The sequence below is a fragment of the Salmo salar genome, chromosome 07 (genome assembly GCF_965601325.2).
Source record: "Salmo salar chromosome 07, fSalSal1, whole genome shotgun sequence".
NCBI lineage: Eukaryota > Metazoa > Chordata > Actinopteri > Salmoniformes > Salmonidae > Salmo > Salmo salar.
In genome coordinates, this window is record NC_138297.1 from 62,677,163 (window position 1) to 62,694,408 (window position 17,246).

Below are 17,246 nucleotides of genomic sequence, written 5' to 3' on the forward strand. Positions count from 1 at the left end.
CTGTAATCTCCTCTGTAAACTCCTTCGTAAACTCCTCTGTAATCTCCTCTGTAATCTCCTCTGTAATCTCCTCTGTAAACTCCTCTGTAAATCTCCTCTGTAAACTCCTCCGTAAACTCCTCCGTAATCTCCTCCGTAACCTCCTCCGTAATCTCCGCTGTAAATCTCCTCTGTAAACTCCTTTGTAAACTCCTCCGTAAACTCCTCCGTAATCTCCTCCGTAATCTCCTCCGTAAACTCCTCCGTAAACTCCTCCGTAAACTCCTCTGTAAACTCCTCTGTAATCTCCTCTGTAAATCTCCTCTGTAATCTCCTCTGTAAACTCCTCTGTAAACTCCTCTGTAAACTCCTCCGTAATCTCCTCCGTAACCTCCTCCGTAATCTCCGCTGTAAATCTCCTCTGTAAACTCCTTTGTAAACTCCTCCGTAAACTCCTCCGTAATCTCCTCCGTAAACTCCTCCGTAAACTCCTCCGTAAACTCCTCTGTAAACTCCTCTGTAATCTCCTCTGTAATCTCCTCTGTAAATCTCCTCTGTAATCTCCTCTGTAAACTCCTCTGTAAACTCCTCCGTAATCTCCTCTGTAATCTCCGCTGTAAATCTCCTCTGTAAACTCCTTCGTAAACTCCTCCGTAAACTCCTCCGTAATCTCCTCCGTAATCTCCTCCGTAATCTCCTCCGTAAACTCCTCCGCCCCTGTAAACTCCTCTGTAAACTCCTCTGTAATCTCCTCTGTAAACTCCTCTGTAATTGAGGAATTCTTTCTTGGAAGTGTTTTCAACTGTAGTCCCTGCAGTTTTAAGAGCAATGCAACGACTGTTGATTTACTTGTTTGAATGTGTCTGCAGCTTTTTCCCTGCAGCTTTTCAGTCCTACTTTTTAGTGCTCTGAATGATGACACGATGTACCACAGAAACATAGTAGTCTCAACACCGATGTCCAAAAGGAAAAACCTACTGCCATTACCTCTCAGGCATCAGCCATTCTAACAGATACTAATAGATTGAGTATTTACTGTGTGTCTGTTATCCAGGTATCTGGAGTTGGAGAGCAGTGGGCAGCATAATGAGATCTGTCTCCACTACCGTACCAGGGACCAGCGGCAACACACTGAGGTGTTCCCCTACTCCCTGGCAGACGACCACTGGCACAAGCTGTCTGTGGCCTTCAGTGTCTCCCACGTGGTGCTGCACGTCGACTGTAACCGGTGAGTGTGGGCACTGGAGGGGGAGAGGGAGAGAGAGTTTAATGTTAATGTTTACGGTTCATTTTTATTGTTTATTTCACTTTTGTTTATTATTTATACTACCGTTCAAAAGTTTGGGGTCACTTACAAATGTCCTTGTTTTTGAAAGAATGATAAACTTGGATTAGCTAACACAACGTGCCATTGGAACACAGGAGTGATGGCTGCTGATGATGGGCCTCTGTACACCTATGTAGATATTCCATTAAAAGTCAGCCATTTCCAGCTACAATAGTCATTTACAATATTAACAATGTCTACACTATATTTCTGATCAATTTGATGTTATTTTAATGGACAAAAAATATGATTTTCTTTCAAAAACAAGGACATTTCTAAGTGACCCCAAACTTTTGAACAGTAGTGTATTCACTTGCTTTGGCAATGTTAACATGTGTTTCCCATGCCAATAAAGCACTTGAATTGAGAGATACAGAGAGAGCAGTAAGGGTTGTCGTGAATGGAGGGAGAGAGAATACCTTTAGGGTACCAGTGCTTTACGCTTCGAACACAGCGACAGCGTCATTGCGTTTTGGTACACCAGAAAGACATTCATTTCCAATGAAACGCTGCGTTTGCCTTGCAGCACAGCGTTGCAGAGGCAGTTGCAGTGTGTTCTGTGTGGTGCATATGTTGGATTTACCGAACGTATGGGTCAAACTGTATGTGTAGACGGCTTGACAGAAATGGTAGCAGAAGGTGAATGTTGAACTTTTGTTGCATACATATCCTGATGATGCTGCGTATTATTTTGCACAATGACGCTGTAACATTTATCCTAATGGAATGTAAAATACAAACATTGTGTCATCTATCTGCATGAGTAATAGTTAATTATGTTCTGTGTGTATACAGTATTCTATCCTCCAGTATGTTCTGTGTATAAACAGTATTCTATCCTCCAGTATGTTCTGTGTATAAACAGTATTCTATCCTCCAGTATGTTCTGTGTATAAACAGTATTCTATCCTCCAGTATGTTCTGTGTATAAACAGTATTCTATCCTCCAGTATGTTCTGTGTATAAACAGTATTCTATCCTCCAGTATGTTCTGTGTATAAACAGTATTCTATCCTCCATTATGTTATGTGTATAAACAGTATTCTATCCTCCAGTATGTTCTGTATATAAACAGTATTCTATCCTCCAGTATGTTCTGTGTATAAACAGTATTCTATCCTCCATTATGTTATGTGTATAAACAGTATTCTATCCTCCAATATGTTCTGTGTATAAACAGTATTCTATCCTCCAGTATGTTCTGTGTACAAACAGTATTCTATCCTCCAGTATGTTTTGTGTATAAACAGTATTCTGTCCTCCAGTATGTTCTGTGTGTGAACAGTATGCTATCCTCCAGTATGTTCTGTGTATAAACAGTATTCTATCCTCCAGTATGTTCTGTGTATAAACACTATGCTATCCTCCAGTATGTTCTGTATATAAACAGTATTCTATCCTCCAGTATGTTCTGTGTACAAACAGTATTCTATCCTCCAGTATGTTTTGTGTATAAACAGTATTCTGTCCTCCAGTATGTTTTGTGTGTGAACAGTATGCTATCCTCCAGTATGTTCTGTGTATAAACAGTATTCTATCCTCCAGTATGTTCTGTGTATAAACAGTATTCTATCCTCCAGTATGTTTTGTGTATAAACAGTATTCTGTCCTCCAGTATGTTCTGTGTGTGAACAGTATGCTATCCTCCAGTATGTTCTGTGTATAAACAGTATTCTATCCTCCAGTATGTTCTGTGTATAAACACTATGCTATCCTCCAGTATGTTCTGTGTATAAACAGTATTCTATTCTTGAGTATGTTCTGTGTATAAACAGTATTCTATCCTCCAGTATGTTCTGTGTATTAACAGTATGCTATCCTCCAGTATGTTCTGTGTATAAACAGTATTCTATCCTCCAGTATGTTCTGTGTATAAACACTATGCTATCCTCCAGTATGTTCTGTGTATAAACAGTATTCTATTCTTGAGTATATTCTGTGTATAAACAGTATTATATCCTCCAGTATGTTCTGTGTATTAACAGTATGCTGTCCTCCAGTATGTTCTGCATATAAACAGTATTCTATCCTGCAGTATGTTCTGTGTATAAACAGTATTCTATCCTCCAGTATGTTCTGTGTATAAACAGTATGCTCACTTGCAGTATGTTCTGTGTATAAACAGCATTCTACTGTATCCTCCAGTATGTTCTGTGTATAAACAGCATTCTACTGTATCCTCCAGTATGTTCTGTGTATAAACATTATTCTATCCTCTAGTATATTCTGTGTATAAACAGTATGCTCTCCTGCAGTATGTTCTGTGTATAAACAGCATTCTACTGTATCCTCCAGTATGTTCTGTGTATAAACAGTATTCTATCCTCTAGTATATTCTGTGTATAAACAGTATGCTCTCCTGCAGTATGTTCTGTGTATAAACAGTATGCTCTCCTGCAGTATGTTCTGTGTATAAACAGTATTCTATCCTCTAGTATATTCTGTTTATAAACAGTATGCTCTCCTGCAGTATGTTCTGTGTATAAACAGTATGCTCTCCTCCAGTATGTTCTGTGTATAAACAGCATTCTACTGTATCCTCCAGTATGTTCTGTGTGTGAACAGTATGCTATCCTCCAGTATGTTCTGTGTATTAACAGTATTCTATCCTCCAGTATGTTCTGTGTATAAACACTATGCTATCCTCCAGTATGTTCTGTATATAAACAGTATTCTATCCTCCAGTATGTTCTGTGTACAAACAGTATTCTATCCTCCAGTATGTTTTGTGTATAAACAGTATTCTGTCCTCCAGTATGTTTTGTGTGTGAACAGTATGCTATCCTCCAGTATGTTCTGTGTAAAAACAGTATTCTATCCTCCAGTATGTTCTGTGTATAAACAGTATTCTATCCTCCAGTATGTTTTGTGTATAAACAGTATTCTGTCCTCCAGTATGTTCTGTGTGTGAACAGTATGCTATCCTCCAGTATGTTCTGTGTATAAACAGTATTCTATCCTCCAGTATGTTCTGTGTATAAACAGTATGCTCACCTGCAGTATGTTCTGTGTATAAACAGCATTCTACTGTATCCTCCAGTATGTTCTGTGTATAAACAGTATTCTATCCTCTAGTATATTCTGTGTATAAACAGTATGCTCTCCTGCAGTATGTTCTGTGTATAAACAGTATTCTATCCTCTAGTATATTATGTGTATAAACAGTATGCTCTCCTGCAGTATGTTCTGTGTATAAACAGTATTCTATCCTCTAGTATATTATGTGTATAAACAGTATGCTCTCCTGCAGTATGTTCTGTGTATAAACAGCATGCTCTCCTCCACTATGTTCTGTGTATAAACAGCATTCTACTGTATCCTCCAGTATGTTCTGTGTATAAACAGTATTCTATCCTCTAGTATATTCTGTGTATAAACAGTAGGCTCTCCTGCAGTATGTTCTGTGTATAAACAGTATTCTATCCTCTAGTATATTATGTGTATAAACAGTATGCTCTCCTGCAGTATGTTCTGTGTATAAACAGTATTCTATCCTCTAGTATATTATGTGTATAAACAGTATGCTCTCCTGCAGTATGTTCTGTGTATAAACAGTATTCTATCCTCTAGTATATTATGTGTATAAACAGTATGCTCTCCTGCAGTATGTTCTGTGTATAAACAGTATTCTATCCTCTAGTATATTATGTGTATAAACAGTATGCTCTCTTGCAGTATGTTCTGTGTATAAACAGTATAGTATCACCTTGTACTCCTCTTGTCCTCTAGGATCTATGAGAGGGTGATAGAGAATCCGTCTATGGATATTCCCTCTGACACCACCATCTGGCTCGGACAGAGGAACCAGGCCCATGGATACTTCAAGGTATGTTGAAGGGATTCATATTTTCCTGAAAATCGACTAAGTTTCATTACGATAAAAATGTATCCAGAGAGTTCTGGGAAATACCGCAAAAATTGGAAGTGCCCATTTGAAGAGTTTAAAACCAAGATACGGTCACTATGCCAGGGTTCTCCCCAAATAAGATTGTCGCTGTGCCACATTGCCGGCTTGGCTGCGCCACTATGTAAAGATTTCACAGCAAGTGAAACAGATATTCAGTAATGATAGAGTCGCCAATGACATTGTTGTGAATTGTGAAACAGGCCATTCATAAATTCTGAGCATTATCATGTTCCTCATTTAATTCAGCGCATTTCAGCAGTAGGCATAGGCTTTCTCAACACAGAGTGCGCTCACGACGCACAGAGCGCACCACAAGTAGGCTATAGCATTGTCAAATCATAAAAACTTTCTAACAAAAGTCAAATTACCAAAGTTGCTAAGCTTGCTAGATAACCTCCAACGAATGACAGAATATATCCTGTTCGTCAAAATCGAGTTGATGATTATGTTTTGTCGACAGGGGGAGGGCACCCCCAGCACCCCTACTTCCCGCGGCTATGCCCCTGGTGTCACGGCTGTCGAAAGGATCGGACCAAAGTGCAGCGTGGTTGTAGTTCCACATTTTATTAAATCGTGAAACTTTGCAAAACATAAATAACTGAATTTACAAAACAACAAACCGTGACGCAGAGAGAAACAAACACTACTCAAAAGATAATCACCCACAAAACCCAGGAAGAAAAACCCCTACTTAAATATGATCTCCAATCAGAGGTAACGAGGACCAACTGCCTCCAATTGGAGATCAACCCAAAATAAAAAACATAGAAATAGAAAAACTAGAACTTAAACATAGAAAACATAGAAAAACACAAAACACCCCCTGTCATGCCCTGACCTACTCTACCATAGAAAACCACATCTTACTATGGTCAGGACGTGACACCTGGCTTGTCTCAAGCAGCACGATGGCTCTGTCCCAATCAAAACTGCGCTGAAATTAATCTATGTGACCACACACAACCATTGCTTTAAATTAGTATAACGGTTGGATAGGATTTTGGGAGTTTCAATACAAGCAAAAATTTGATACATGCCTTCAATTGCATTAGCCGACTTTATTCCAATATTTTTCCACATTCAGTTGATTATCACTAAAGTGAGTTTTCCTCTCTGCGCTTTTTCTAGGCCTAATGACCGTTTCCTCGTCTCCTCACGCTGCCGCCCGCCTCCGCCGCGTTGTTCTCAACACCAGTTTAAATCAATATAGCTTGTTGTTTTCTAGAAATCTGGCTCATTTAATTTCTGTGATGATGGACCAAGCCTGGGCTCGGGCTTCAGCTCGCTGGGCTTGGGTCAGACCGGGATCTAATTTTCAGTTCTGATGAGAACTCTAAACTGCATTCAGGTCTCGCGTGCAGTCCGGCAGTGTCCATTATGCATGTGCTTTGCTTAGAATTTATGGTAACTTTGTGTGAAGTTAATACGCTAGGCTAAAGGCTTCCATGACAACCTGTTTGGATAATGTTGTGCATTTTGTGGAATGGCAGTAGTGCCACATTGGGGGAAGATATTATAATTTCCCGGGTCTTGTCATTTTAAAGAAATGGGAAAATGTGAAGAGTGGTCCCAGGATCCAGGTTACCGGTGTTAATCTCTAGTATGGTGTGATATGTATTTGTTGGTCATAATAGACAGACTGCTATGTTAAACAGCCAAGCACATTCAGAGTGTGAGTGTGTAAATTGACATGCCAGAGCTTAAACCTCACATTATCAAGGCTCAGGAGAAGACCCAGATGCAGACAATTTCGAAGTAACAAAAGTTTATTACAAAAACAGGGGGGCAGGCAAAGACAGGTCAAGGGCAGGTAGAGGTCAGTAGTCCAGAACAGAGTCCGAAAAGTACCGAACGGCAGGCAGGCTCAGTGTCAGGGCAGGCAGAGGTAAGTAATCCAGGGTGGTGTGCCAAGGTACAGAACGGCAGGCAGGCTCAGTGTCAGGGCAGACAGAGGTAAGTAATCCATGGTGGTGTGCCAAGGTACAGAACGGCAGGCAGGCACAGGGCAGGCAGAATGGTCAAAAACCGGGAAAGCTAGAAAACAGGAACTAGAGACAGAGAGGAGCACGGGAAAAAATGCTGGTAGGCTTGATGAACCAAAACAAACTGGCAACATACAAACAGAACACAGGTATAAATACACTGGGGATTCCAACTGTCAGGTAGCTGGTTCTGTACTTCTCTCTCATCAGCTTCTCGTGATTCCAACTGTCAGCTAACGTCACACACTCGTGGAGCTCAGCTAAGCTAACTCATCCTGCATAGATATGATCTGAGGTCAACCTCTCCCACTCTCTCTCTCTCTCTCTCTCTCTCTCTCTCTCTCTCTCCTCCCTTTCTCTCTCTGTCATTCTGTCTCAACTTCTCTCAATTCAATTCAAGGGGCTTTATTGGCATGGGAAACATGTGTTAACATTGCCAAAGCAAGTGAGGTAGATAATATACAAAGTGAAATAAACAATACAAATTAACAGTAAACATTACACATACAGAACTTTCAAAAGAATAAAGACATTACAAATGTCCTATTATGTATATATACAGTGTTGTAACGATGTACAAATGGTTAAAGTACACAAGGGAAAATAAATAAGCATAAATATGGGTTTTATTTACAATTGTGTTTCTTCTTCACTTGTTGGCCTTTTCTTGTGGCAACAGGTCACACATCTTGCTGCTGTGATGGCACACTGTGGAATTTCACCCAGTAGATATGGAAGTTTATCAAAATTGGGTTTGTTTTCGAATTTTTGTGGATCTGTGTAATCTGAGGGAAATATGTGTCTCTAATATGGTCGGTCATACATTGGGCAGGAAGTTAGGAAGTGCAGCTCAGTTTCCACCTCATTTTGTGGGCAGTGTGGACATAGCCTGTCTTCTCTTGAAAGCCAGGTCTGCCTACGGCGGGCTTTCGCAATAGCAAGGCTATGCTCACCAAGTCTGTACATAGTCAAAGCTTTCCTTAAGTTTGGGTCAGTCACAGTGGTCAGGTATTCTGCCACTGTGTACTCTCTGTTTAGGGCCAAATAGCATTCTAGTTTGCTCTGTTTTTTTGTTAATTCTTTCCAATGTGTCAAGTAATTATCTTTTTGTTTTCTCATGATTTGGTTGGGTCTATTTGTGCTGCTGTCCTGGGGCTCTGTGGGGTGTGTTTGTGAATAGAGCCCCAGGACCAGCTTGCTTAGGGGACTCTTCTCCAGGTTCATCTCTCTGTAGGTGATGGCTTTATTATGGAAGGTTTGGGAATCGCTTCTTTTTAGGTGGTTGTAGAATTTAACAGCTCTTTTCTGGATTTTGATAATTAGCGGGTATCGGCCTAATTCTGCTCTGCATGCATTATTTGGTGTTTTACGTTGTACACGGAGGATATTTTTGCAGAACTCTGTATGAGTCTCAATTTGGTGTTTGTCCCATTTTGTGAATTCTTGGTTGGTGAGCGGACCCCAGACCTCACAACCATAAAGGGCATGACTGATTCAAGTATTTTTAGCCAGATCCTAGTTGGTATGTTGAATTTTATGTTCCTTTTGATGGCATAGAAGGCCCTTCTTGCCTTGTCTCTCAGATCGTTCACAGCTTTGTGGAAGTTACCTGTGGCGCTGATGTTTAGGCCAAGGTATGTATAGTTTTTGTGTGTTCTAGGGCAACGGTGTCTAGATGGAATTTGTATTCGAGGTCCTGGCGACTTGACCTTTTTTGGAACACCATTATTTTGGTCTGAGATTTACTGTCAGGGCCCAGGTCTGGCAGAATCTGTGCAGAATATCTAGGTGCTGCTGTAGGCCATCCTTGGTTGGTGACAGAAGCACCAGATCATCAGCAAACAGTAGACATTTGACTTCAGATTCTAGTAGGGTGAGGCTGGGTGCTGCAGACTTTTCTAGTGCCCGCGCCAATTCGTTGATATAGCTCTCTCTCTCTCTCTCTCTGTTATTCTGTCTCAACCTCTCTCTCTCTCCTCCCTTTCTCTCTCTGTTATTCCGTCTCAAACTCTCTCCCCTTATATAACCCTTTCTCTCCCTCTCTCCCCTTCTCCCTTTCTCTCCCTCCTCCCGTCTCTTACTGTTTCTACAGGGTATAATGCAGGATGTTCAGCTGGTCGTCATGCCTCAAGGCTACATCTCCCAGTGTCCAGACCTCAACCGCAGTAAGAGAACAGTTACATTTAGTACCTATAAAAGTCTGGAAACTCTAAAGTTAACATGCTGACATGTGCATTATTTTACAGCCACTATAAAAGTCTGGAAACTCTGCATCTAAAATGAGATGCCCACAAAAGGCAACATCAGCTACACATGCATTTACAGTATAGCTCTAATATGCTTTCCAGTACAGTTACATGGACATTGACAATGGAACTATCATGCCAACATTACATTACCATGACTTACCTGTGTTTCAGCTTGTCCCACGTGCAATGACTTCCATGGGCTGGTACAGAAGATCATGGAGCTGCAGGATGTCTTAGCCAAGACCTCCAGCAAGGTACTATAGTATAAGACAATGGGTGCCTCAATCGTCTACCGTGGTTTCCTCTCCTTGTCTTCTTTCCTTCATCTGCATTGATCTGAAGAGGAGAGGAGAGGAAGCCACTTGTAGACGATTGAGATTCACCCTCTGTTGTGTCTCTCTGGTCGAAATGCTAGCTTTTCTTACAACTCCTACTTTGTGTAATGTACAGTAGTGTAGAGTAATGGTGTAGCTGTGGACAGCTGCTCAGCCGTGTACACCACCGCCTGATGTTCTGTCAGTGTACAAGGCATAAGTGTATGAATCATTCACACAGACGGTAAGTGAGGGAACATCCATTTACTGTTCTTTACTGCAACACATGGAGCCTCTCTGTCACCATGTGGTTTATTGGGCTCTGGTTCCCTTGTCCTGCAACCCTGGGTTGTTGAATAAATATTTAGTTAAAAAGCAGACCGTAACAACGGGCTATTGACCCCAAAAAATGTTTGTACGCACATACTGTAGGCTGACACACACACACACACACACTAACTCTGTATCTTTGTTTTGGTGTGTGTGCAGCTGTCGCGTGCGGAGGAGCAGATGCAGGGTCTGGATGGTTGTTACTGTGAGAGGAGCTGCAGTATGAATGGAGTGCTGTATAGGGAGGACGAGGGATGGACAGACGGATGCAGGAACTGTTCCTGCTATGTAAGATTGTTTTTAGATATTTAAAAAAAACATTTTTAATTATTTTAATTTTTTACCTTTATTTAACTAGGCAAGTCAGTTAAGACGGCACTAAATGGAAAACCATAACCTGTGTCTGAAAAATCTATAGTACATCAACTCTATGTGATTCTCCTGATCCCAGAGATCAAGACATACGGTGCGTTCCTAAATTCAGTTCATACTAAAACATAAACTCAGCAAAAAAATAAACGTCCTCTCACTGTCAACTGCGTTTATTTTCAGCAATCTTAACATGTGTAAATATTTGTATGAACTTAACAAAATTCAACAACTGAGACATAAACTGAACAAGTTCCATAGACATGTGACTAACAGAAATGGAATCATGTGGAACAAAGGGGGGGTCAAAATCAAAAGTAACAATCAGTATCTGGTGTGGCCACCAGCTGCATTAAGTACTGCAGTGCATCTCCTCCTCATGGACTTCACCAGATTTGCCAGTTCTTGCTGTGAGATGTTACCCCACTCTTCCATCAAGGCACCTGCAAGTTCCCGGACATTTCTGGGGGGAATGGCCCTAGCCCTCACCCTCCGAACCAACAGGTCCCAGACGAGCTCAATGGATTGAGATCCGGGCTCTTCGCTGGCCATGGCAGAACACTGACATTCCTGTCTTGCAGGAAATCACGCACAGAATGAGCAGTATGGCTGGTGGCATTGTCATGCTGGAGGGTCATGTCAGGATGAGCCTGGAGGAAGGGTACCACATGAGGGAGGAGGATGTCTTCCCTGTAACGCACAGCGTTGAGATTGCCTACAATGATAACAAGCTCAGTCCGAAGATGCTGTGACACACTGCCCCAGACCATGACAGACCCTCCACCTCCAAATCGATCCCGCTCCAGAGTACAGGCCTCGGTGTAACGCTCCTTCCTTCTACGATAAAAGCAAATCCGACCTCACCCCTGGTGAGACAAAACCGCGACTCGTCAGAGATTAGCACTTTTTGCCAATCCTGTCTGGTCCAGTGATGGTGGGTTTGTGCCCATAGGCGACGTTGTTGCCGGTGATGTCTGGTGAGGACCTGCCTTACAGTAGGACCTACAAGCCCTCTGTCCAGCCTCTCTCAGGCTATTGCGGACAGTCTGAGCACTGATGGAGGGATTGTGCGTTCCTGGTGTAACTCAGGCAGTTGTTGTTGCCATCCGATACCTGTCCTGCAGGTGTGATGTTCGGATGTACCGATCCTGTGTTGGTGTTGTTACACGTGGTCTGCCACTGCGAGGACGATCAGCTGTCCGTCCTATCTCCCTGTAGCGCTGTCTTAGGCGTCTCACAGTACGGACATTGCAATGTATTGCCCAGGCCACATCTGCAGTCCTCATGCCTTCTTGCAGCATCCCTAAGGCACGTTCATGCAGATGAGCAGGGACCCTGGGCATCTTTCTTTTGGTGTTTTTCAGAGGTAGTAGAAAGGCCTCTTTAGTGTCCTAAGTTTTCATAACTGTGACCTTAATTGCCTACCGTCTGTAAGCTGTTAGTGTCTTAACGACCGTTCCGCAGGTGCATGTTCATTAATTGTTTATGGTTCATTGAACAAGCATGGGAAACTGTGTTTAAACCCTTTACAATGAAGAACTGTGAAGTTATTTGGATTTTTATGAATTATCTTTCAAAGACAGGGTCCTGAAAAAGGGACGTTTCTTTTCTTGCTGAGTTTAGATCGTCATTGTCATGCGCGTTGTAAGGATTGGACCAAGGCGCAGTGGGTAAAGTGCTCATCTTTTTAATTTATTTAAAGATAACACTTAAACAAAACGACTAAACAGTTCCGTAAGGCAACACAGGCGATACAGGAAAACAACCACCCACAAACACAAGTGAAACAAACACAACTAAATATGGCCTCCAATTAGAGACAATGACAACCAGCTGCCTCTAATTGGAGGTCATTGCCAAAACCCAACATAGAAATAGAAAAATAGATATAAACATAGAAATAGACAACATAGAACCTAAACCCCAAAACACCGAAACACACAAAACAAACACATCCTGCCACGTCCTGACCAAACTACAATGACAAAAACCCCTTTTACTGGTCAGGACGTGACAGTCATACTAATGACATCTGTTTTGTCTCATTCCTTTAGAATGGTACAGTCCAGGTTGGAGATCATAGATCTTCATATTAATAATGTCTGTTTTGTCTCATTCCTTTAGAATGGTACAGTCCAGGTTGGAGATCATAGATCTTCATACTAATAACATCTGTTTTGTTTCATTCCTTTAGAATGGTACAGTCCAGTGTGAGACCATCTCCTGCCCCCCTCCCCAGTGTCCCCCTGACTCCGCCCCTGCCTATGTACCAGGCACGTGCTGCAAAGAGTGTCAGCGTGAGTAACAACAGCTATCCTTCTCATGCCATGTTCTTCTCACATCTGCACAACACAGTCCTCTCCTGTTCCTTCTCTAACACTTTCTCTCTACAGAACTTCTCTGTCTCTTTCTCTCCTCTCTACACCACTTCTCTCTCTCCTCTCTACACCACTTCTCTGTCTCGCTCTCTCCTCTCTATACCACTTCTCTGTCTCTCTCTCCTCTCTACACCACCCCTCTCTCTCTCTCTCTCTCTCTCCTCTCTACACCACTTCTCTCTCTCTCCTCTCTACACCACTTCTCTCTCTCCTCTGTACACCACTTCTTTCTCTCTCTCCTCTCTACACCACTTCTCTCTCTCTCCTCTCTACACCACTTCTCTCTCTCCTCTGTACACCACTTCTTTCTCTCTCTCCTCTCTACACCACTTCTCTCTCTCCTCTGTACACCACTTCTTTCTCTCTCTCCTCTCTACACCACTTCTCTTTCTCTCCTCTCTACACCACTTCTCTCTCTCCTCTCTACACCACTTCTCTGTCTCGCTCTCTCCTCTCTATACCACTTCTCTGTCTCTCTCTCCTCTCTACACCACCTCTCTCTCTCTCTCTCCTCTCTACACCACTTCTCTCTCTCTCCTCTCTACACCACTTCTCTCTCTCCTCTGTACACCACTTCTTTCTCTCTCTCCTCTCTACACCACTTCTCTCTCTCTCCTCTCTACACCACTTCTCTCTCTCCTCTGTACACCACTTCTTTCTCTCTCTCCTCTCTACACCACTTCTCTCTCTCCTCTCTACACCACTTCTCTCTCTCTCCTCTCTACACCACTTCTCTCTCTCCTCTGTACACCACTTCTTTCTCTCTCTCCTCTCTACACCACTTCTCTCTCTCTCCTCTCTACACCACTTCTCTCTCTCCTCTCTACACCACTTCTTTCTCTCTCCCCTCTGATCACCACTTCTTTCTCTCTCTCCTCTCTACACCACTTCTGTCTCTCTCTCCTCTCTACACCACTTCTCTCTCTCCTCTCTATACCACTTATGTCTCACTCTCTCCTCTCTACACCACTTCTCTGTCTCTCTCTCTTCTCTACACCACTTCTCTGTCTCTCTCTTTATCCTCTCTTCATAACGAACAGCTCACACGACCATGCTGCCCCTGAAATCTTATATTTTTTTCTTAATTTCTCTCAATTCAATTCAAGGGCTTTATTGGCATGGGAAACATGTGTTAACATTGCCAAAGCAAGTGAGGTAGATAATAAACAAAAGTGAAATAAACAATAAAAATGAACAGTAAACATTCCACTCACAGAAGTTCCAAAATAATCTCGCTCTCTTTGTCTCTCTCTCGTTGAATCTCTCTTTGTCTCTCTCTCTCATCCTCTCTCTCGCCCTCTCTCTTTCTCTCTCACACACTCTCTCCCGCCCTCTCTCTCTCTCTCTCGCCCCCTCTCTCTCTCGGCCTCGCTCTCTATCTATCTATCTCTCCCTTTCTCTCTCTCCATTCTGTTCCCTCCTTCTCTATCTCTCTCTCTGTCATTCCTCCCCATCCCTCAGCCCACAGTGTGAAGCACACAATCATAAAGACTTGTCTTAATAACTGACCACACCTCCGCGTTGCTAGGATACTCCCGCCACGTACACAGCACTCAATGACTTCACATATACATCAATAATTCAAGGCCAGTCTTCAAAGCCTGCTGCTATCTGGAGCCAGTGTTAATATGAAACCCATTTAAGTAATGACTTAAGCTGTGTGTAACACGCTACTTACTGTACCTTGCTCCCAATGTTAAAAGGGACTAGGAATAACTAAAAACTGTGTGTGTGCATGTTTGCGTTTGTGTGTGTGTGTCCATAGCTGTGTGTCTGTTCAGAGGAAGGGTGTATGTGGAAGGGGACTTGAAGAGTGTGAGGGATTCATCTGGAAACTGTTTACTGTTTCAGTGTCAGGTAAGTCTAATACACTCCACATGTCTACACACTCTTAGCTTGCAATGACTACAGAACACACCTGCACTCAACACACCATGATAATCCCTATAGAGACAACACACCATGATACTCCCTATAGAGACAACACACCATGATAATCCCTATAGAGACAACACACCATGATAATCCCTATTGAGACAACACACCATGATAATCCTTATAGAGACAACACACCATGATAATCCCTATAGAGACAACACACCATGATAATCCCTATAGAGACAACACACCATGATAATCCCTATAGAGACAACACACCATGATAATCCCTATAGAGACAACACACCATGATAATCCCTATAGAGACAACACACCATGATAATCCCTATAGAGACAACACACCATGATAATCCTTATAGAGACAACACACTCACTCTGATCCAGCCTGGTCTGGGCGCGTTTCATGTTGAAATACATATCATCCATATTATTATCTGGTGGTGGATGGCCTCATGTACTAATGCATCAGATCAGCCTTTACAGTACCTCTCAAACCAAGAGCTTGACAATAGACACGTCTCAAAGAACAGCTTGACTATAGACACATCTCACAGAACAGCTTGACTATAGACACGTCTCACAGAACAGCTTGACTATAGACACGTCTCACAGAACAGCTTGACTATAGACACGTCTCACAGAACAGCTTGACTATAGACATGTCTCACAGAACAGCTTGACTATAGACATGTCTCACAGAACAGCTTGACTATAGACACGTCTCACAGAACAGCTTGACTATAGACACGTCTCACAGAACAGCTTGACTATAGACATGTCTCACAGAACAGCTTGACTATAGACATGTCTCACAGAACAGCTTGACTATAGACATGTCTCACAGAACAGCTTGAATATAGACATGTCTCACAGAACAGCTCGTCTATAGACATGTCTCACAGAACAGCTTGACTATAGACACGTCTCACAGAACAGCTTGACTATAGACATGTCTCACAGAACAGCTTGACTATAGACACGTCTCACAGAACAGCTTGACTATAGACATGTCTCACAGAACAGCTTGACTATAGACATGTCTCACAGAACAGCTTGAATATAGACACGTCTCACAGAACAGCTTGACTATAGACACGTCTCACAGAACAGCTTGACTATAGACACGTCTCACAGAACAGCTTGACTATAGACATGTCTCACAGAACAGCTTGACTATAGACACGTCTCACAGAACAGCTTGACTATAGACATGTCTCACAGAACAACTTGACTATAGACATGTCTCACAGAACAGCTTGAATATAGACACGTCTCACAGAACAGCTTGACTATAGACACGTCTCACAGAACAGCTTGAATATAGACACGTCTCACAGAACAGCTTGACTATAGACACGTCTCACAGAACAGCTTGACTATAGACATGTCTCACAGAACAGCTTGACTATGGACACATCTCACAGAACAGCTTGACTATAGACATGTCTCACAGAACAGCTTGACTATAGACATGTCTCACAGAACAGCTTGACTATAGACACGTCTCACAGAACAGCTTGACTATAGACATGTCTCACAGAACAGCTTGACTATAGACACGTCTCACAGAACAGCTTGACTATAGACATGTCTCACAGAACAGCTTGACTATAGACATGTCTCACAGAACAGCTTGACTATAGACATGTCTCACAGAACAGCTTGACTATAGACATGTCTCACAGAACAGCTTGACTATAGACATGTCTCACAGAACAGCTTGACTATAGACACGTCTCACAGAACAGCTTGACTATAGACATGTCTCACAGAACAGCTTGACTATAGACATGTCTCACAGAACAGCTTGACTATAGACACGTCTCACAGAACAGCTTGACTATAGACACGTCTCAAAGAACAGCTTGACTATAGACACGTCTCACAGAACAGCTTGACTATAGACACGTCTCACAGAACAGCTTGACTATAGACATGTCTCACAGAACAGCTTGACTATAGACATGTCTCACAGAACAGCTTGACTATAGACATGTCTCACAGAACAGCTTGAATATAGACATGTTGAAGAGCAGAAAACCCCAGAGATGTATTTATTTTATGAAACTAAAGCTTTCATGGCTGTCAAATAGATAGATAAACCAAATAAATATAATATATATTCGGATATATTACCATCTAATATAATGATCTATTGTTGTTAGAAGTGGGATGTCCATGTCTAAAGCAGAGAAGATGGATTATGACAGAGATGTTACTGTAAGCACCTATGGTGTCATGGTTTTACAGGAGCACAGTATGCAGAGGGTGGAGAACACTCCCTGTCCTGAACTGACCTGCCCCGAGTCTGAACACATCACCCTTACAGACCGCTGCTGCAAGGTCTGCAGAGGTAGGTCTGGAACACACACACACGTATGCATGCACACACACACACACACACACACACACACACACACACACACACACACACACACACACACACACACACACACACACACACACACACACACTGATTATTGGAGTGATAGTGAGGTAGTGTTGATGCTCT

At 42.4% G+C, this 17,246-nt stretch overlaps 1 protein-coding gene across 1 annotated transcript in view; it reads left to right on the forward strand.

Moving 5' to 3' along the window:
- LOC106609796 (protein kinase C-binding protein NELL2) overlaps positions 1-17,246 on the forward strand; it is a 115,013-nt gene that overhangs the window by 22,926 nt on the left and 74,841 nt on the right. Inside the window, exons 4-11 of the mRNA XM_045722361.2 lie at positions 1,034-1,207; positions 5,036-5,132; positions 9,288-9,360; positions 9,616-9,698; positions 10,248-10,376; positions 12,652-12,754; positions 14,601-14,692; positions 16,985-17,087. Of these exons, the coding sequence (XP_045578317.1) occupies positions 1,034-1,207; positions 5,036-5,132; positions 9,288-9,360; positions 9,616-9,698; positions 10,248-10,376; positions 12,652-12,754; positions 14,601-14,692; positions 16,985-17,087 (854 nt within the window). The remainder of the gene's footprint in view (positions 1-1,033; positions 1,208-5,035; positions 5,133-9,287; positions 9,361-9,615; positions 9,699-10,247; positions 10,377-12,651; positions 12,755-14,600; positions 14,693-16,984; positions 17,088-17,246) is intronic.